Raw genomic sequence first — 22,720 nt, 5'->3', positions numbered from 1 at the left:
ACTTGAACAAAACTAAATGTTTAGAGAATGATAGACGTTTAGCATAAAATCATGCAAATATAAAATGTGTGAATTTTTTAAAGCCAAATTTTACGAGAATTTTACTTCTGAACCCATGTATCTAAAATTTGACATAACAGACCCCCATGTTTTATTATGTCAAAATGATACTGAGTACATATCTAGGCACACTGGATTAATCTTAATAAATTCTTGATATTCAAAATGTTTTTTTTTCAAATCAAATTGTAACTATAATAGAAATTGTCTTTTTAATTGAAAAAAGGTCACAAAAAATTTGTGCTGCTTCGTACAATTTTTTTTCATAATCCCTCTATTCAGTGTGACCATTGTGCATAATTAAAAGCGGTATTTCAAGAAGTTTGCTCAAACAATATACTGACAAAAAATCCTAACCAGGCTGAAATCGCATTTTAGGTGCAAAAAGGTCAAATTAAATTGGCCATAACTCAGAAGAATGAACACTGACCCCCAATTATCTTTGTATTTTTCAAGTATATTTTGTCTACAGATTTCAATGATATACTTCTCAAGAAATTCTTGATACAAGAACGTTGAGGAGTGGGATACCTTTAACAAGTTTGGGTATGGCCAACATATTGTGTTTAAAAGATTAAGACAGAGCTGATGGTGAATTTGTTGACCATTCAGCGTCCATGTGTTCAAGGTATCTTTTGGAGCCAAACCACTATCCCATGTAAACGATTTGAAAAATTGCACTAGAATAAATTTTGAGTTCCATGTAACCATCTTTTTTTTAACCAAACACCTGGCCTATGTAAAAGATTTGAAAATTGAGCAAGAATAGATAAATAAAACAACTCAGTTTTACCCTCACCGACATAGGTTTATTTGTAAACAACACTTCTAACCATCACATTCTGTCAGTATATATAGAATCAAGAGTGGAATTTTAAGTTAATTTCAACACAGGTAACATATATATACAAAAATATAATATAAACCTTAAACATGCTTAAAGAGAGCTACTTCATCTTTTTGATATAATTCGAGAAGTTTTGTCAAGGAAAGACACACAAACAGGAAAAAAAAATCATAACAAGACTCAGATAGAGCATACAGTGACATTCGAAAACACGCAATTGGTAATTTGAAATTGTTACTATTTTTAGTAACAATGTCTTGGATTTCTGTTCAAAACATTGACGCTATGAGAATCAACGACTAGGAGTATCACAGTTCTTTTTTAACAATAAATAGATTGGGTTTGGTTGGACAAAAAATACAGTGTTCCCTGAGTCGTCCTGGAATTCTTCAAACTTGGGTTCAATTTTGTTTACGTCAGCAAGTTGTAGCGTTAACCACGCGAGACGTGCTTGTTGATCCAATTGAGGTATGACGTCACGCGAGTGAATACACTCGGGTATCCCTTCTGTTTGCAGTCTTCCGATCCCCATGAAACGACACCTGTGATGTAATATTTGCCGTCATAACTGCAAGACATGGGCCCACCTGAATCGCCCTGTAACAAAAAAAAGTTTTCTGTTATCATGACAATAATTAAGAAGTTAATTCAACTTCATCAAATTGCAGCATTAACCACTTAAAAGTCTGCTTTATTATAATATAACAATTACCTTCTTGAAATATTTTTTACATGATGTTACAGTTTGTTGTACATTTGTGGGACACAATTATTTTTTGTCCTAAGATTTGGCTTTCTTTTAAACCTAGACAAGTTGTACAAGGGATACAGAAATATGACAAAATTTTTTTCTCAAGTTTACCTTGCAAGGGCCATGAGTTCCATCCCCAAAGCACAACGTGTCCTCCTCCAGCTCAGACTGCCAGAACTCTTTGCACTGGGTGCTACTGATGACGTCACCGCGAACTTGGCGCAAGCGTGAGCGATCAGTTTCCTCTGCAATAAAGATTAAAGTTGTTATTTTTCAGATAAGGTGTTAAATTGAGCACGAAATTCTTGCTTTGAATACACAATCTGGATGTTGCAAAAAGTGTATTGAACAGATAATGGTTTAAAATTAGAATCAGCTATCGGCTTTTATCTCTTTTCTCAGTTTCTGACATTTCCTGATAAATATCATAAGAAAAAATACAATGTATCTGTAAATAAAGATTCCCCAAACTATTTTTGAAAAGATAACGGAAAGGTAAGAGTACACATATTTTTAGGGTGAAAATTTTTATCAAGAACTCTTCGGTTATTGAATTCACACTTGAAGAACCTTTCAAAATATTTTTCTAGATAAGTATCAGTGAATATAAAATTATTTTAAACTTTGATTATCGATTCAAATCATTGACATGTTATTTTCGAGAAATATTCAAAGACGTTAAATAAGCTAGCAACAAGTTAAAAGAAGCATCCAAATAACGTAAAATAAGGTATTTTCAAATGAAGCAGCATCCTTAATTGAAGCAATGATTAAATGTAAAAGAAAACACAACGTTCTTCCAATCAAGAACCCAAATAACTATAAACCAACAAAGATGGATACCTTGATCTGCAGTGTAGCCCCATCCGGTCACCCAGCACTGCCCCTTTCTCTCCACGTCAAACAGATCCACGGTGTTGTCATGCATGAGTGGAGATCCTGGCTCTCTCTTGTCGAAGTCGTTTCCAAAGATGGCGTCGCCCACTGGTGGCAGACATATTGCGCGTGTGTACGGGGATTGGATGTCCACGCTCCTGTCTAGCTCCACCAGGGCGATGTCGTGGGCGTAGCGTTTGTGGAGGGGTGTGCTCTGGTTGCTCCTCTGTTCTTCCTCCTCGTTATAAGCTATGTATAGGGGATGCTGGGAAAAATTAAGATTACCAATTATAACAATACGAAAACTGTGACAAGAGTTACATGTAAATAAAATATATCACTTCTTTCCTATAACAGTTACATTTTGTAACATGGACAAATCGATTCTTACTTTGATTATGGCTCTGATGGGGATGTCCAGTTTGGAAGGTTCATTTGCCTTGGTGTCGTGCATTCCAACAGTCACGCGCCATTTATGGATACTGTTGTATTCTCTATAAAAACAACAAAAAAGTCATTAGAAATTTTATATTCGACCTAGCTATGCAAGTTATCATGGTAATGACACTAATTTCAGTTTTCTTTGTATAATACTGAAGAGAATCATATTGCCAGATTGCCAACTGACCCTTTGAAGCAATGGGCAGCGGTTAGAACCCAGCGGTCACTGATGAGGGCGCCTCCACAACCATAGAGCCCACTCATATAGCGGAAGGACACTTGCCAGGGCCATGCCCCCCTGGGAGCCGTTGTCCCTCCCACAATTCTCTTGGCTCGATGGGAGAAGTAAGGTTTGCCGCAATCATTTCCTGGAAAAATTGAAATTTTGTTTAGAATGGAAAGTACATTGAATCATGGAGAGTAAGTTTCTGATTTTAAGTGCTAATTTTGGTCTTGGTAAGAATTTGATCAACTATCTTTAAGGTTGAAACATGGTTTAGTAAACGAAATACCTAATATATTTTTTTTGTTAATCAATTATTTATTTAGTTGTTTTCAAGAGTTTTCAAGAAAAAGTATGTTCGGTAATCGTTATGGATAGTGAAAATGATAAAACAAGAAAACAATGGAACCCTTACTGCTGGGTATCTTGTTGGACATATACTGGGGCTGGTCTAGCACCAGCACATCATACATTGGTGGCGCCGGTGCGGGGGTGGTGGTGGTGGTAGTTGTTGTGGTTGTAGTGGTGGTTTTGCGGTTCTTCATCATTTGCACTGAAAGAAGACCATACAAGACTGTATATCATGGTACAATGTTTGCCTATACCGTGACAGTAGTCAGTGTATAAGTACTTTTTAATTTGCTAGAACAATTGCATTCTTTGGGTTACTGTCACGAAAAAACATGTTTTTTTTTACTTTCAAATTAGTTTCAAAAAAGGGTTTAAAAAATAGAGGCTTCAGAAAACAAATACTGATCGTTATTGCAAATTATAAGTTCATCAAAACGAAATCTTTAAAGAAATGACATGGTCCCAGATATCAATTAACCCTATACTTACCAACATCATCCGGTGCGCAGCATTTCATTCCTACACCGGAACAGAGTGGTATGCCCCATTTGTGTATGTATTCAAACTCGCACGTTGTGTCGCACGATCCTCGTAAATAGTGACATATCTCTGTCCTTATTGTCGCAGAAAGCACTGAAAGTGAAAATAACAATTATTTCAACTTTTTTGTATTTTGTTAAATATGACTTCTTATAAGATTTTCTGCAACACTCATTTTTTTAGTATGAAAGCCATCGTTATTCGGCTTCAGTCTACTGTGTAAAAATTAATTCTTAACAAGAAATTTTAAAGTTACCAAAGTTAATTTGAAAGGCAATGCGAACTTAGATTGGTATGAAATTCTTGGAATAAGTGATTGCTATTTAGCCGTCGTATCATTTCGCGCTTAATAAACAGTAGACGGTTTGTTTGAAGAAAAAAAAAGGACTCCTTGGCGTTATCTTATCATATCGATGAAAATTTGAGCCACAAATGTTGTGTTTTACGAGGGAATCAATTTGCTCTTCATTTGCTCGAGTTTCATTCTCTCCCAGGCCTCCTACACCCCGCGCTATCATGAGAACCAATCTTCTCTGGAATTTCATTCAGAAAATGTTCCAGAAACAGACAGTGCCCAAAATAACTCTTCTTGTAGTGAATTGGCTAATTGGTAAAGAGAATCCCGTGCTTCGATACGCTATTCAGGTGTGTTTTCGATTATTCTATTTAGAAAGGCCAAGGGATGTTGTAAGATACCCTAGCTTTGTCAGTTTGCAATTGGTTAATTTTAAACAATATACAGTGGCAATGTCTCTTAAATATTTTAGCAATGAAATTAATTGTTTAAATGTGTATTTTTTTTATTCAAATTCTTGTTAATTACAGATATCATTAGAGTGCATGTTTATAATATATATTTTTTAATCATTGCAGTATTTTTGTTTTAAGTAAATTTCCTTATTCTGAGCATAATATGATAAATAAAAGACGCGATCACCCGTGGTACCCGACGATGTATTCCGAGATATATATTGGGTTTTTTTTCATTTGGTTTTTTAAATATTGCTTTTAGCAGCCTCTTGATTTAGTTGTTACATATTTATAAGTAAGTCCATGTAGAAGATGTTTACACCCTATACTAGCATATGTACGTTAGTACATGTACAGTAAGATTTCAATATGATGAGACACCTCACTCAAGAATCCCAATTATTCGCTATATGCACAATTCTTCCTCGGAATGCAACAAAAATAGCCTATCTATCGTTCTTAATCAGATAGAGTGATAAGACCACCAAAATATCCGCCATAGGAGCCCACAGATGTGGACTGACCTTGGGATTTCCCGATAAAATCGAAGCTATCGAAGCACACGTTTTTTAACACGTAAATTGCCGAAGCTTCTACCTTTTTTTTTTATTTGGTAATTATTATGACATCGCGAGAATGCGCAGTATGTCTAACTGATAAGCGACGTCACTATTTATGTAATAAGTCGAGCCGTAAAATTATTTTATGATATAGCCTAATTGTACTTTTCACGAATGATGGTATTTCCCCTAAAATTTATATTATTCACGATGAGCGTGAAAAATTTGTATTTCAATTACATTTTAAGATTGGTAATTAAATAAATATAGGGAAAATTACCATGTTTTGTCGTGAGGTTTGAAAGTATTATGACTAACGCTTCGCTTAATTTTTTTTTCGAATTGCATTAAAGATAATTATACTGCTCACAATCCGTAATGGGTTATTTATAAAAATGAAAACTGCGGTTTGCAAAAACAAGATTCGTAGATGAATTTGAAATTCATTATTCTATATACTGTATCTAATCTTAAGTCGCCTCGAATGTCTATTTATGTATTGGCCCATTGTCATTTCCCCTTGCATCGAAATCTTTAGATCGTATAATTATTCAAGCAATATCAAAAGGTTCTAAAAGTTCTTATGATAATTATTATTAATGCTAATCTAACGTTGTTTTATTCGTTTTGCCGATTTCCCGAATTAGAACTATTTTGACCAAATATACAATTATAAAAAGGATTTAATACAGTGATTATTTTTGGTTTGATAAAATTATGATTTTCTTACATATTTGCATAAAAAATTCATTGCATGTCACAATTCCAGTGTAATGTTATGAATCACGAATTATAGATATCATTTAATTATTGTACGACTCTTATTCTAAATGGCAGAATCAACTTGCGACGAAATTAATTAATTAATTACAAGTATACTTTTTTCAACATTAAATGACGCTATGTTCAAATGTTACTTTCATTGATTAGCAAAGTTTTAACAATAAATTTGTTAAATGGAAGTTTTAAAATTCAAAATTTGATGCAATATATTTTCAAATTGAAATTGACAAAATTTTAAAAATACTAATATGCTGTTTACTAACTAAAGCAAGAAGACACTTCTATAGGAATAAACTACACAATGACGTCATTTCCTCCCACTGTTACTAGCTTACAATTCATTGATTTTACGAACTTGACAATCCAAGCTCACATTGCATTGTTTCAAGGTAAACTACGGTAATCAGAGACCGCAAGCTTACCGGTGATAATGAAATACAAATGATACAAATTAAAAAAACATGTTTCCTCCAACGTGATGTCGAACATGTTGTTTTACATTGTTCAGGTGACAACTTTTATCAAGTTTGATAAACCACTGCTTTAATTTTTTCTCTTCAAAGAATTAATTTCTTACAATCATGGTATTAGAAAAATAACGCCGTGCTTCAAAAAGGAGAATATTTAAATTAATAAAAACGTCAAGATAAATGAAAGTTGTAAATGTAGTCTTTTTGAAAATAAAAATTTTCAAAAAGAAATCAACCCGATGCAGCTTAAAAATTCACGTTGCTGATATTACTGATATAGTATAAAAATCAGACAACAGTTCTCTTGAGCATTCTAAAAAGTCTCAAGTTGGCCCCTAGGCTTCAACAAAATTGCTTTGACGAGAAAATAAAAGTCTGACAATTAGCATTGTAGACCAAGAAAATTTTTTTTAGCAGGATGCGATATTTAGGACATCAGCAAGGTTTTTGCAAAAGGTCAACAATTGTTCGTAAGTTGACTGACATTGTTAACAAGGTAATATATATTGAGCCAATGGTTTTGTTTTATAAGTAAATGAGGGGGTCAACGAAAATAATAACATTAACATTGGTTTTCCTTTGTTTGCACCTTTTGGCTTTTCGAGTGATTTTCTTTCTGTATAATAGCATTAATAATCGTTTATAATGGGAAACAAAACTCTGAAACAGTTGATATGAAAGTAGAATAACTTTAAATCTGTAAAGTAACTCCATCATCTACCATAAGAGCCCTTCTTTTTATCTTTTTTTTTAAAAACAGAAATATACGTAAGAATATTTTGAAATAAAATCCCAATAAAAAGAGTTTTAGAATCTAGTGAAACTGATTTGCTCCAAATAAAGCAAAATAATATCCATGCAAAAAGTTTATCGTGAAAGGAAATAATTGCTTATGCAAATAATTTTTACTTACCAGAGGTGATTAAAGTGAAGAATAGAGTAACTTCAGTCTGAATCATGTTTGCAGCAAAGAAATAAACGGTAAAAATTTTCAAGTCAATAAACTTCTTCTTCCTTCTTCTTCAAACAAATAAACACAGACTTAATTACAATTAAAACCCAATTTTTATACACGTTTGAAGAATTCCTGCAATGTTAAAAACGGTTCGTCACTCCTCTTCATCAATGAAACAGCGAGGCCACACCTCCAGCTCTTAATATGGCTCTGCAGAATTATAAAACATACGGCGGTTTTACAAATTTACAATTCATTCAAAAAATTTACATACATCCTTCAAGTTAAATATCTGCGCGAGTATCACTCTCTCTTTCTCTCGTGGTTTATGAAATAAGTCTGTGATAAATAAGAAACAAATCGCTGCCTTCCCCTCTGGGCTTGCTTGACCATCCAGAGATGAAACGAAATGATTTCCCAAGTATCACGGGAACGGCAATATATTGATATCGACACCGTCTAATATACTGGTAGTTTATTACTCCCAGCGCCCAGCAAGTCAAATATTTCCTTGAATTCCAATTAATTTCACACTTAATTGTATCATTGTAATCAGCTTTTAGTATTGTGCATGAATTGTTCTCAATAACTTGTTAGTATTATATTCCAAGCTTTTAACTTTGTCCATCTGACAATAAATAATCAAGGAAATGTATATCTTTATCTAAGTTTGCTCTGCAAATATATAACGGATTTTTTTTTCATATCAATTAGAAATTTCTTGTTTTCCGCAATTGTCTTTGCATGTTACCAGCATGTTACAAATCAATAAATGTGTTCTTTCTTTATACTTTTTTGTTTACTTCATTATATATGGAACCTGAATGTTTCGTTTGACGTTCAGATTGTAACATGTTTCTATTACAGTTGTCATAAAGCTAAAAAAAATATCAAAGCTCTATAAATTTAGGTGAACGACCCCTAACATGACCCCTGACAGTTCAATTCATGTCGATGTCAGCAGTAACATAGGACCCTTTGTCAGTTTTTTGTGTCGTTGTGACAGCCTTGGTTTCACTTGTAACCGACTCTAATTAATTAATATCAATGTTTTATTACCTATTGATATTAATTCTCTATTCGTTAAATTATTGCTAACTTTGGAGTTGTTTTACATTGACGGCCAAAAACTACTTCGAGTAACCAATATTTTCAACTGTATAATTTTCTCTTCAATAATTTCTCATGGAAACCTGGAAGTTTCCACACACATCTATAGATCTATATATATTTCGTTGAAGATTAAAAGTGCACTGGTGATACGAAAAATGAAAACTATTTCCAAAAATCGATAGCTGATCTGAGTTATAGTTTAATTATTTGAAGTATTTAGTAATGATTAAGTCTCAAGGCTGGTTAACCATCGCATCCAAATGCGTTATCTTGGACTTTTTTAAGCAGCTTCAGATTGTAATACTGTCTATTTCTTCCCCTGTTTCATTGACTAACCCAATACGGGTTTCCCGTATGTTCATTTTAAAATCCCACCAGAGTATCGCTTAAAACAAGTGGCGAGTTTTCTGATCATAAATACTAGGTTTCAAAAGATACAAAAAAAAATTTTCTACTGGTACATAAAACATTCCGAAATTTTTTGAATTGAATACCAGCATATCACTCTGTCAAAGATATTTGTAGCATTGATATCATATTTTTTCTACATCGGGTTGCAAAACTTATGCGTTCATTTATTTTTGAAAATTCTACAAAGTTTTCAATAATTTGAAATTGTAAAACATTACATTAACAATTTTGATACGATTATACACATTCCTCTTTTATTCTGATTAATTTTATTGCCGTTTCTGTTGATTTAAAAAATATGTTTGATAAAAGAATAGAACTTAAAATTATTGAGGAAAAAATATATATCTTGATTAACACTGGAAATTAACTAGAGGTACAACTAGTTTTTGTTAATCTATGAAACTTCTTTAATCATTTTCTTTACTTGAATCACATTTAAAATTTAACTGGATGTATAAACTGTTTAAAAGGTAAAATATTCTATTTAATGTGTACATTGGGGGGAAATATCTGAATAAAACTAATCTGTGTAGCTAAAAAAACCTGACTATTTTCTGCATCATTATCTTCCTACTATTGCATAATAAGGGTCAAGACCTCGTGAAGAATTTACAAGATACAAAGCTTGTTTCTAATTGAACAATCAAAGAAACTGAAGTGTAGAATCTGTTGTATATTGGAGGCAGCGTGAGGAACAGAAATAGCCGCCATCAGGAGGAGGGTCTCTGGCAAACTTTGGGATTTTTGATAGGTCAGTAACGCATCAATTTTATTCACGGATTTTTATTTGATCCAACACTATTTACATTTTCCTGTGTCTTTGTCTGTGGTAACACTATAAATCGATTTTGTAATGTATAATCCCATTAATTTCATCAATGATTATTTTAATATTTAATCGTACATTTTCTGAAAATTATATAAATATAAGTAAAAAGGAATCATACTTTGAATATCATGAGGTGATCAAACACAATCAAATCTATAATAGAGCCCATTGGGCTTTATTGGATTTGTTCACACCCGCCCGCATATGATCACATCATGATACTAAAAAGGATTCCTTATTTCTTAAATAAATTTATTCCATTGACTACAAGGAAATATGCTCAGAAAAGAAAGAAATTAAGACTATAAATAGAGTTTTATTTTGTTAAAACAAGCAAACAATAACATATTTGTCTTATTTATATGAATATACATGTTAGTGTCGATTCTATGTTGTTGCCCCCCCCCCCCCCCCCCCCCCCCCCATGTACCAGTTGAATCCATCGAGGGAAATCTTAAACAGGGTCGTTTGCAAAATTGCCCCTTTAAAAATGCATTGGTAGAATTCCTTCTGACGAACAATTTCTGTTCATTTGTGTTTATTAGTATTCAAGGACGTCACATCCAGCAATTCCCTCCATCTTAATTGAAATATCAATAAGGGCATTTGAAATTATCTGTACACTTACCACATACTTACAGTGTAATTGATTGCATATATTTCCTTCTTAATGGGGATGGAGAAGTATTGGGGTGTGTGTAAAAGCTCTCTGGGAATTTGTTTACTAAATGACAGTCGTAAATAATCTATTTCCCTTCCATGTAACCCCCGCCATGCTAGTTGTTCTATTGATCACGTGGTGATGCAATATTATGGCGAGTTCGATGACATTTCCTTATCTTGTAAATCAGCCATTATCGCCTCTACCCGCACATCCATACACAACATGTAATCATCCATTATTTACGTTATACACAGATTCGCGAATTTAGAGATTTATTTTGAAAATGGAGAATTGGAACAAATGCAGAAAGGAATTAATTGGGAAACAACGTTCACCAAGTAATGAGAATGGAGTAGTATTCGAGTCGTTATTCCGAATAATACCGAAACGTCTCTCCTACTCAATATATAACACAGCGCTAATATATCAAGTACTTCACTTATAATTTTACAATACGGCGAAAAACATGGCATTGTCTATTAATTCGAATGCGAGTTTATAAAAAAGCAGCGTCATAAAGATGTAAAACAAAACGACAAGGAAGTCAAATAAAGATATTCCAGGTCACAAACTTTTCAGATGTAGTATTATAAGAACCTTTGTATGTTGTCAATGCATTGTATTTAGATGCTTTAGATTACTAGAAATGATATATATATACTGTCATTTTAAAATAGTAGCGTTTGTGGTATTATTAGATCTCCTATGTTGTCATTGTAGATATATAAGAAGCATTGATGACTCAAAACTAAATGCTAAAATAGAAATTATTCTATTTTAAAAAGGCCATATCATTACGACGTCTAAACATAAGAATTATTAATGAATCTCCATAGTACTCCATGTTCACGCAATAAACCGCTAGCGTAGATTTTCTTTTTTCCCTATATTTTATAAATAACGCTGCTTCCCGAGACATTTATTTGCTTCTGACATAAGCTAAGTAAGAATGCCAGGAATATTTCCACTCTACATTTATCTTTATGCATATTTGATACGGTGATAATGAGAAGGTTAACATTGCGTATTTAGTTCGCACCAGATGATAATGTGCACCATCATTCAACGTTCGTATACACTGAGTTATAAAAACGTATATATCTTAAGTTTTGAAATTGTTGAAATTTCTCTTCAGAAATGCCAGGTAGCATCGCAGATTGTGACACCAGAAACAGGTAATAATATTCATCATTACGTCGCCTGACGTCACTTATTTATTACCACGATGATGATGATGATGATGATGATGATGATGATGATTAAAATGACGATGATTATGATTAACTACATTCTTTATTCAGCAATAGAAAACCATTAGAAAATCATTTCTAATGATCGAATAAAATTTGAGAGTCATTCGTAGAGTTATAAGCAAGATACAGGACTCACAATTCTTTGTCATGTAAACAAGGCTCATGCCCTGTTTTTGTTTACATAGGTTCAATATGCCTGTAAAAATCTTTTTCCAGCTTATTTGTCTCAATTATTTCCTTATTTATTTTAAGCAAAAATAAACAGTTTCTAACGTTTAAGACATTTGTTTTAGATTTAAAACATAAATTTTTACTCGTCTACATAGCAAAGAATTCCAAGCTCTGCAATTCGCTTATAACTAAAAAAATGACACTCAGATTTCGGTTGCATATTAAAAATGCCTTTCTGAAGCATTGTAAATAACAAAATCGGAAAAATAATTTTTGACCAAAATCGTGACCATGCCCCTTTAAAATGCACATAACATTAACTTTTAAAAACTATATAGAATGTGCTCAATGCATCACGATTTTTTCAAAGATCTTGTTTATGTGTCAAGCGTGTTTTAATTTAAAGTTCATAAGAGAACGCGAGAAAACAAATTATATTGGTCTATATTTAAAAAAAAAGGAAGGAAAGAAAGAAAATGAAAAGTTTATATACACGATAAAATTAATACAAAATTAATCATAGAACGGGTTTTAGCTATTGTCATCACAGGAATCAATTGAATTTGAAACCAATGACGGCCAACATGTGTGAACTTGATGAAAACCAATGCCCTCTCTAAAACGTAGGATATTATTTCGAACACCCGTTATTGCTGAGTTTATATTTCCACTGAGATAAATATATCGTATTTGTCAGCCTACGACATTGTAAATTCATTCCGTGACCTTTAGACAACTGAAATTTACAATTTTTGATTAATTTAACTATTTTTAATTCAATTTAGGGTCTTTGTTTTATATTATGTGACTTAATTGTTGAATTTTATTGCATAAAATCATGATTGGTCTTTATTAAGTGAAAATGTCAATCTTTGTACTCAATTCTTGAGTCAATCATATATAATTACCAATTATACATGCAACAATGGAGGAAAATGAACCAATGATTAAAAACCCAAAATAGATATGTCAGTGGTTTATAAAAGATCACAATTTACATTTTGTAATTTTGCATTGATGAGAAGAAGTGAGATTTGAGATCGTTTGAGATAAAAGCTTGGATTTATATTTCATTTAAGCGGGAGGGGGGGGGGTGCTTATCAAATAAAAAAGTACCAAATCAATTTCAAGGCGACAAAATTATCCAAAATACGATGTAATATTATTAATCAGATCCAGTGGGAGATAGATTTCTACCATACGGCCTTAAATAAATGGCGAGTGTCATAGGTCATGCAAGTAGTAATAATCTCATGTTGTTGTCCAATCTCTAGTGTACAATTAATACCGTTTGACAATTTGTGCAGCAAATAAGAGCACTTTATACATCAAAGGAACTCTTCATTTACAATTAAATTATATTAATTACTGCCTATTTGTGTGTTCTTCCTCTTTCTATATCAAAGTAATGATTTTTTTTAAAGGAACATGCATGGTAACGATTTTGGTCAAAATGATTTTTCTGATTTTAATGTTCACAATGCTTAAGTACGGCCTTTTTAATAGGCAACCAAGATTTGAGTGTCAGTCGCTGAGTTATAAGCGAGTCACAGGGCTTATAATTTTTTGCTATGTAAACAAGGCTTTTGTTTGAATTTTAAATGATGAATTGAAAATTCCAGTTTTTGACGTAAAATGAATCTATTGAACGCTAGGAACTTTTTATTTATGCTTAAAATGAATAAAAAGATAGACAAATCAGCATGACATTTTTTTTTACAGGTATATTGAATCTATGTAAACAACAACGGTACACGAGCCTTGTTTACAGGATTGTGAGCCATGTATCTTACTTATAACTCTACGACTGACCCTCAAATTTCATTTGATTATCAGAAATGCATTCCTTAAGAATCGTAAATAATAAAAACAGAAAAATAGAATTTGACCAAAATCGTGACCATGCCACTTTAAAAAACTTTGAAATACATCGGCCTTTTTGGTAATACCTGCAGTCATTAGTCTTATTTTGTTGAGAATTTTTGCGTTGATATATAACGGCAACGAAATATAAGGCCTTTGTGTTGATGCTTGTAGCTAGTAGACTCTATCTGTGAACATGATGAAGAAGCTATGCAATAACCGATCAACATGTATCATTGTGTTAATACTAGACTTCTCAGGTGTTTCATTATTTGAAATTGTAATCATGTTGCACCTGTTAAAATATCCTAAGCTGTATCATTCCTGTCCAGACTCTTTCACTCGTGTTAATAAGTCCCCAGGCGCCGATTAAGGGATTTATTTACGACACTCAGAGGTATTTTGTGTTACAAGTTCTTCTTTTTTCCCCAGCTTCCACTGTGATATAGGGAAAGTTGATAATATTGTGTAAATGTTTTACATGAAAACATGCTGAGCTGAAAAGTGCATGCTTAATGGATAAACAACGGTGAAGAGTTTATGTAACAAAGGCATTTATTAATGTGTTGAAGGTAGCATTATATATATAATATTTGTAATGAAATTAATACTCATGTACTTTACTGGTGACCGGGTGGAATAAAACCTTTTGAGGGAAAGGCATATTCGTTTTACCCGAGAACACGTTGTGGTGCAATGTGCTGATATAAATAAATACATAACAATATAAAACTTAGTCGTGTAACATGATACACAAACACTTTTCTATTAAATAATTTGATTTTTGTAACACCTTTAATGGTTAATGCTACATTATATAAATAGTGCCTGTTTGGGAGGGTAACAGTTGAAATTGACACCCCGAGAAAACCATTGTCAACCGACGCGAAGCGGAGGTTGACAATGGTTTTCGAGGGGTGTCAATTTCAACTGTTATCCTCCCAAACAGGCACTATTTATTTTGTTATACTGAATGTCTTTTTTAAATTTTAAGAAAATTTTACTGCTTTTATATAGGAATAACGTGAATTCTACAGCGAACCGTACGCGCATAATTTTCGCGCATGTAACATTTTTTAATGTTACCCGTTGCCAAGTGCGTTGCTAACGCTGAGGGTAATAGTAAATATTATTAACTGCGTCTTAACCAATCAGATTTCAGTATTTAACATGAAAGTATAACAATAAATAAATAGTGCCTGTTTGAGAGGGTAACTGTTGAAATTGACACCCCGAGACAACCATTGTCAACCGACGCGGTTTTCGAGGGGTGTCAATCTCAACAGTTACCCTCCCAAACAGGCACTATCTATTTTATTACACTGAATGTCTTAATTTTGAAGAAAATTGTATTGCTTTTATATAGAAATGAAGTGTATTATACGGCGAATTTCGTGTTCCACTATTTGTTAAATTAGAATTGAACTTATTATGAACACATTTAAATAGCATATTTTATGAGCATTAAAAAGGAAAGTTGACAATCTGTTGATATTGTATATCAAAAAATGGATCACTTATCTAGAGTTTTAATTTCCAGCTCATGCGCGGATCCAGAAAATTTTTCCGGGGGGGGGGGGTAATTTTACAATGTAATTTTAAGAATTGTGCACACTGACATGAGTATGCAATACAGAAAGGGAGCCTCTGAGAGAGAGAGAGAGAGAGAGAGAGAGAGAGAGAGAGAGAGAGAGAGAGAGAGAGAGAGATAGATCTAGGTTATTAGAGCTCAGAATGTAATAGAAAGCTGATGAAGATTATCAATCAGGGCGATGACACGGAGTGGGCCCCTTGTCCAGATAAGCGGGGAACAAATTTCACTTTGTCGTTTATTGCCTTGACCTATCGCACGATAAGAAATTGTGCATGTGAAGTTGTTATCAGGATTTATATTACGAAAGAAATTCAAAAAGTCATTTTTCAATGTCAACTGCATGGTATCGCATGGTGCAAATCGTATATAAATATAACTATCGAGAAGTGGTTTATTTACAGTATTGCGAATTCCCCCAAAAATTAATTGTGTTAGTGCGACAAGAGACAAAAAATGATAAAACAAAATGCGTCTTTCACAGCTCAAACGACACTTTGTCGTTTGTGTTCCATATTCACATTGTCACAAATGTTCATTATATATAAAAAAAAAATTATTTGGAAACGCTGAAAACTTGGTCAAATAGAGTTAACGTCCCCCAACGTACCAGTATACAGCTATATATATACACACAGAAGATTTAGCAAAGCCTAGAGCGTTCAATCATTATCATTTTTTTCTCGTACCTTCTAGTGTACTAAGTATTGGAAGGCAAATGTCATTGAGTGGAGAACATATAGTTCCTTTGAGATAAAATATATGAATGCTCTAAGTTCATTCAATATGAAATCATTAGTTGTAGTTTCATGGTTATCATACATGCGCGGTAGAGGGAGAGGAGCAGTCTGGACCCCCTCCCCTCTGGAAAATTCAAATTCCTTAAAATTACATAGTAAACTTACCGAAAATGCCCCCCCCCCCCCAGTAAACATAGATATCCCTCGACCCCCCCCCCCCCGGTGAAAAAAAAAATTCTAGATCCTCGCATATTACACCTTCCTGTTCATACTTTGTACGCATTTAAAATTAAGCCCCATGAAATTAGTATCATAATTTCATAGAAAATAATGTACATGTACGTAATATATGGTACTAATATCTCGCGTGTAAACACGAAATGGGAAATGAATTTCATTTCCAAATAGCCATAGGATTGTACAAGACACAGAAACGTCCGGATTTACTCGATCGGCGTACGTCCTCTGCGCTGGCTACTGTATTGAACAATAATTAGTCGTGATTATCGCTGGGATTCTGACTGAAACAACCGGGGCGAGAAATGGCATGTTATTTCCTGAGCGGGAATCGGGTTCCTTCTGATTGCCAATAATGGCCTCCTCCCATCCATCACTGGTATTACTTGGAGACTGTGTGCATATGAAACTTCTAGTCGATAACCTCCAAACTGTTATTCAAATTGATATTGGACGCAGTGTTGTTTAGCCATTTCTGAGTAATGGTCATTCACTTTTTCATTTTTTTTTTTCAATTCGAACACTCATATTTAAGACTTGATGTTCATATCCTCGAGAAGAAAGCTCTGTATGTAGTGACAATGGGGAATATTGAAAAGTGAAAGCTAAAATAAATGGATTTTTTCGTTACCATTTTATAATTTAAAGCAAAAAAATCATTTCTTAAAATTTTAAGGTAGATTTAATAGGTAAAATGTTGGAAAACCCAACCCCCTTAAAGTTGACGAATAAAATCAGCTCACATAAGGACTTTGAAATATCTATAGTTTTGCTACATGCTCCTACATTTAATATTGTCAAAATACGTATACATAAGCTGATTTTAATTCACTAGTATCTGTTCACGCATTTGTCCCGAAGCTTATGAAATGGTAAATCAATTTTTTCGCAAAAAGTTTATTTCGCAAGTTGTCGCCGCTGGATGGGTTTAATTTAAGCTCTTTATCCTAATAAATTAAAAAATATATAATGGTGGTTAGCGGCGAAAAAAAATCGCGACCAAAATACAAATGAAGTAAATTGTTCCACCTTTTGTATCGTTGTTAGGAAATTCAAAAGGCATGCATGATAAACATCGAGTGGCGTTGCCGTTGAAGAACCGTAATTTTGAGTGACGAGACGGTCCTTTGGCGAGGTTATTAATCCTTGGACATTATCGTTTTAAGGACTTGTGCATTAATTTATTTCATCAGTCTGCATGTCGCTTGAAAATTCTATAAATTGTATAATTAGTTCATATATATAGATCAAATATGTATTAAACTATTTCCAAGAAAACTCCAAAAGTTTTAATGTTAGATAAAAGTAAAACAATCGTTAATTAATGTATCGATATGTTTAAGTTCAACCATATACTTTCTCTAGTTATCTGGATCCGTGTTAATGTATTTTTAACAACGTTTGTATCTAATGTAACGAATTTCTAAAACTTGAATAAAATAAAATAAATCATTTTAAATGTAATTGTCTCATATTGTGTGTGTGTGTTACAGAATAAAAAGACCTCGAATTTCTAAGAACTCTTAATCCTTAATTCATAGGATATTGGGAAATCATTCTCGATAATACAATGCATTTATTCCTAAATCACCGACATTCAGAATGATAGATGGCGCAGTAATTGACCCTGAGCAGTGAATCGTCCCTTGAGGGGTAAGAACCACGACCTGGAGTTTGGTTGACCTATTGAAATTAGATGATGCACGAGAAAGTTCCCGGTGGACTTGTGGCGGCGAACACCGCCGGGGTCGTAGTTCATCAGAAAAAAATACGTATCATATCGATAGCTTTGGTAATTAAAGGGCAAGGAGTTTAGAAATCATTGGTGTAAGATTAAAGCCATGAAGATGCATCATTCCTGGTGTACATCTATGATGTCTTGCCCATTTTCATTTCACACTTATATGCATATACAGTGTATAAATTGTTTTAAGTAAAAATTCAGGTTACAACTCATAGTGCAAGATTATATTTTTCAATATCTTTATTGCATACAGCTCAATTAATCGACACTTTTCTTTTCAAATTAAAAACAACCAGATGATTAATCTTTTAAAACACTAAGATGAGTAATCTAACTTTAATGACAAAAAAAAAATCATGAAATGACACAAGTAACAACTCAACATCTTAAAGTTTCAAATCCGACATTCACTCAAGTTTCCTTTTCTTTGGGGAGGATTCTCCAGTTGTATCCTGGGAGTGGATCTCACTCAGTTTGTCCTTGACCCACTTCTGATCGTCCGGAAGGTCACCTGATGATAGGGCTACTGTAGCTTTCAAGGCTCGTCTTTCTTCTGCATTGGAAATAAATATATTTCAAATTTGATATTTAAGATAAACATTAACCATTGATATAATTATATAACATGTGTCAATATAAATTCATCCATTAATATCTAAAGAGGAAACCACATCCATTTTTAGACATGGACCAACAAATATCCATATGTAGATTTACTTCAAACAATTTCACTCACCGATTACATGACCCACACAGGTAGTATATTTACCTGTATTTGACTTACCTGCGTGAAGTAGCACACTCCTACAGCTCCTGCTGACACAGTTCTTGGCCTGAGCCTCATTCAGTCCAAACAGTAGGCCTCTACACAATGTTAATGAAAACTTTCTCAAACAGCTCAATTTTCGAAGGGAAATTTCTAATGGGTGTTTGATCTTAGATATACATGTACACTTTAGGAAAAAATATTTTTTGGGGTTGCAATTATGTATAATAGTTAATACACACCAAAGTATTTTTCATTCAAAAAAAATTAAATTATGTGCTGGTAACAAAAAGGGGAATAAATCCTATAAAAAAACCAGAAGAAAATATTGCTCCATTTAATCAAAAGCAACAAAGCTGTACTGTATATCCCTTAATTGACACTCGACAATCCATTTACCGGTAATGACCAAGACATTCAAAATAAAGTAGAGTAGTACTGTAGTAGAGCTATTTTTTTTTGCTAATCAGCAACTTTGATAATGTATACATGTAAATTTAAAAAAAATACTGCAAATATGAATTACAGGAACTGTAACTATAAGCATGTAGTCTAAATTTTAAAGGATACAAATTAGCAACATCATGGGGTCCTCTGAGCTCGATTGCCTGTGAAAATCAAGTACATGTATAAGTATATATAGAGGGTTCATAAAAAAAATAAAAACATGTCATTAATGCATTACTGAAATAATTTTTTGCTTGATCTTGCCATATGAATAACTACTTAAAAATTAAAAATGCTGTCACTCTATAAATTATGTGGTTTGTTTGTTGGTGTTACGTGAAATAAATAGGAAAACATGACTTACTCTCTCAGATCCACTGGAAATAATGATGTTCTTTAAAAGAGAAATGGAATTTTTTAGCAAATGATTAAAATTTCTATTATATCAGAAATATAGCTAACTACATGTATATTAATAGCCAAGCTAACAATTGTTGACCTGGGTGTCCTTTCAATTTTTAAATATAGGATAAATTCTGTATCATTGCCTTTGTTTTACTCATAAAAATTGATAATATCTCTCATAAAATGTTCTATCCTTATAGAGTAAGGAAATCTTGGTATTTTTTTCATAACAACATTTTTTATATGACAAAAAAATCAAATGGTTACATTTTGGATAACATCATTTCTCACCTACCTTTGATTTGCTAAAACTGGCAAGCAGCTGTGAGTTAGAGATGAGATATTTCTTGACAGAGCTGTCCCGGAGAGCGGGGCCATACTGAATCTCAAAATGAATCCCCTTTTGTATTCCCTAGTACAAAAAAAAAATAATAAAAATAGAAAATACCCACAACATTTCTTCACATGTCCTTGATAATATTGATATAATAAAAGTGAACTCCATTCTCCCAGGGGGTAAATTCTAATTGGGATTGTTGAAAAAGAAGTTTATTCATATATGAAAGGTACCGGTAAATCTGATGTGACCGCTTAAGCCTCTAAAGCTGAACATTTGCTTTGGAACATTTCCTTAATAACAATATACTACTTTAAGAAATGCTTCTTTGCCAGTTCTGCTAAATAGGTAGAATAATTTCATGTTTAAAAACAGTAAAGGATCAATTTGGGTGTTGGAATGAAAAAAGTTTCTACTTCACTTAGGCCTCCAGGTGTGATGATTTTAACATTTTTATCCATTTCCAGTTGAATGATGTCTAAGTTGATGTATTTTGTAACTTTCTGGTGGAAAAATAAAATTTAATTTATTTCATAATTATGTTTTTTTTTATATATTCAGCTCAATATTATAAAACGAAATTGCAAAAATGATTTCAACATTTTTATCCATTTCCAGTTGAATGATGTCCAAGTTGATGTATTTTGTAACTTTCTGGTGGAAAAATAAAATTTAATTTATTTCATAATTATGTTTTTTTTATATATTCAGCTCAATACTATAAAACGAAATTGCAAAATATTATTGACAAAATTAACTTCTTAAATTTCCTTTCTTTTGAAAAATTGTTTTAAAAAATGAATATTGGTGCCATATGAATCATTGAAACAAGTTACTGGTACATATTGCGAAACTGACTTACAGTGAAAATATCGGATGATGTAGGTCGAACAGCCACAATGTCATACTCCTGTACCTCGGGTGACATCTACAAAACAGCGACATCATAATCAGTGTCTGTAATATCAACAGCACACAAAGAGTACCCTCACTTTGAAAAGCTTTATAATATCAGTTTTGCAAAGTGTGAAAATACTCATTTAATAATTATATGGTTTTAACTGCAGTATTTGCAAAATGATGAAGAAGCAATTTTCGGCTAGGAAATTGTCATAAAAAAGAGTTAGCTATTCCCAGATTTTTTGGTAAAAAATATAACATTCACTCCTTGATGGATGAATACATGATTGACAAGACCAGAACCCTCTCTCACCAGATACTGCAGCTGTTCACTATCTGTGACATTCAACGTCACCCGGCTCAGAATCTTTACTCGTTTGCTGTCAACCTGAACAAAGAGAAAGGACAACACTGAATGTGTTGCTAATTCATCTGTATCTGAATGTTTCACTTTACAGAAAACAAATATAAACATATGGGCTCAAAGAATTGCTGAATAAAAATTCATTTAATAAGGTTTTAAAATTCTCTTAAACTAATAATAATATAAAGCATTACTGTAGTGTTGTACATGGCCTAAACTTTTATGGTTAGTTGATAATTAAAAAACATTTCTAAGTAAAAAAGGATATGATAAGGTTGTTTTTGATCACTTTACCTGGAGATCTTTTAATTCATCCTCTGTCAGTTTCAATGTGCTTGCTTTGATCACTCCCTCGCTAGCCTGTCATAGAGAGGCAAATGCTGGTCATGTACAATTAATAATTTCATCTTTACATATATACCACTTTTTCAACATCTTTTTAAATAGCATACAATAGTATTAGCTGCTAGCAGATATATAAGAGAACAAGGGTATGAATTCATATTATAGCTTGCTATTTAATTTCTTCAATCAAATTAAAATTAGATGTTAGATCCGCTTGCTTACTCGCTACACAAACTTTATGTAGTGAGTAAGTGAGCGGATCTAATTTTAATTAGATTGTAATTTCTTGAAATACATGTATTTCTTCTTTCAATAATAGAAACAAGAAGTTAAGAAATTAGCTAGATTACACACTTTAAAAGAAAATCATTTGGCTATTCTTTTTAACACATTCCAATTTAAATTTTTCAAATATTGATAAAAATTCAGTAATCAGTTGCCTTACTTAAATAAAAAGTATTACATGTACTATTAAGTTTGTCAATGTATTGAATTTTGATGAAAAGAAAAAAAAGGCTCTGAACCTGTGGATTGGAATCTTTTTGCTTTTTCTTCTTTTTTGTAGCATTCTTTGACGGTGTGTGGACGATGTCTAAAGCAATAACTTCATATCCAACTGAAAAAAAAATTGTTGCAAAAACATTAAGATCGGGATCGATAAACCATTGCAACCAAACCCCCAGAGAGAAAACGTGGGAATATTTCGGAAGATGTGTTTTAATTATTGTTCAGTAGAACTCAAATATTTTCAACGTTTGAAGTGCTATATATACTTAATATACGTACGTTTTACTGCCACACCAACTTTTTCTAGTAATGTTTTCCTGTCGCAATTTAACACACTCAGATCGGCATACGACATTTTCACAACGGGTTTGGGATGTAAACAACCGAGTTATTGTCCTTAGCGGAAATAGGTGGCGTTAGCTG

The 22,720-nt window shown here is 32.8% G+C and overlaps 2 protein-coding genes across 2 annotated transcripts; both read right to left on the bottom strand.

Annotated features, from left to right (window-relative positions):
• Positions 1 to 847: 847 nt before the first annotated feature.
• On the bottom strand, positions 848 to 8,028 carry LOC105323601 (elastase-1). Its single transcript, XM_011422668.4, has 8 exons — positions 7,566 to 8,028; positions 4,039 to 4,182; positions 3,614 to 3,751; positions 3,163 to 3,343; positions 2,926 to 3,028; positions 2,502 to 2,799; positions 1,770 to 1,903; positions 848 to 1,504 (listed from the first exon to the last, which is right to left on the bottom strand). Exons 1-8 carry the CDS (start codon positions 7,609 to 7,611, stop codon positions 1,340 to 1,342), a joined length of 1,209 nt encoding a protein of 402 aa, XP_011420970.3. The 5' UTR covers positions 7,612 to 8,028; the 3' UTR covers positions 848 to 1,339.
• A 10,519-nt stretch (positions 8,029 to 18,547) lies between these two features.
• On the bottom strand, positions 18,548 to 22,708 carry LOC105323586 (ribonuclease P protein subunit p30). Its single transcript, XM_066081469.1, has 11 exons — positions 22,577 to 22,708; positions 22,315 to 22,406; positions 21,740 to 21,805; positions 21,395 to 21,469; positions 21,044 to 21,109; positions 20,598 to 20,684; positions 20,140 to 20,256; positions 19,804 to 19,833; positions 19,563 to 19,600; positions 19,011 to 19,090; positions 18,548 to 18,779 (listed from the first exon to the last, which is right to left on the bottom strand). Exons 1-11 carry the CDS (start codon positions 22,650 to 22,652, stop codon positions 18,634 to 18,636), a joined length of 873 nt encoding a protein of 290 aa, XP_065937541.1. The 5' UTR covers positions 22,653 to 22,708; the 3' UTR covers positions 18,548 to 18,633.
• Positions 22,709 to 22,720: the final 12 nt, after the last annotated feature.

The sequence above is a fragment of the Magallana gigas genome, chromosome 4, assembly GCF_963853765.1.
Source record: "Magallana gigas chromosome 4, xbMagGiga1.1, whole genome shotgun sequence".
Classification (NCBI taxonomy): domain Eukaryota; kingdom Metazoa; phylum Mollusca; class Bivalvia; order Ostreida; family Ostreidae; genus Magallana; species Magallana gigas.
The sequence above is the reverse complement of the archived record's forward strand: the minus strand, read 5'-3'. Positions and strand labels throughout refer to the sequence as shown.

Excerpts from the sequence above, each read along its gene's own strand:
- LOC105323601 (XM_011422668.4), bottom strand. The coding sequence starts at position 7,611 with ATGATTCAGACTGAAGTTACTCTATTCTTCACTTTAATCACCTCTG. Across the intron at positions 3,752-4,038 it reads CTGCGCACCGGATGATGTTG|TGCAAATGATGAAGAACCGC; the intron begins GTAAGTATAGGG and ends GTCTTCTTTCAG. Across the intron at positions 1,904-2,501 it reads GGGCTACACTGCAGATCAAG|AGGAAACTGATCGCTCACGC; the intron begins GTATCCATCTTT and ends TCTTTATTGCAG.
- LOC105323586 (XM_066081469.1), bottom strand. The coding sequence starts at position 22,652 with ATGTCGTATGCCGATCTGAGTGTGTTAAATTGCGACAGGAAAACATTA. Across the intron at positions 19,834-20,139 it reads CCAGTTTTAGCAAATCAAAG|AACATCATTATTTCCAGTGG; the intron begins GTAGGTGAGAAA and ends TCTCTTTTAAAG. Across the intron at positions 19,091-19,562 it reads CCCCATGATGTTGCTAATTT|AGGCCTACTGTTTGGACTGA; the intron begins GTATCCTTTAAA and ends AACATTGTGTAG.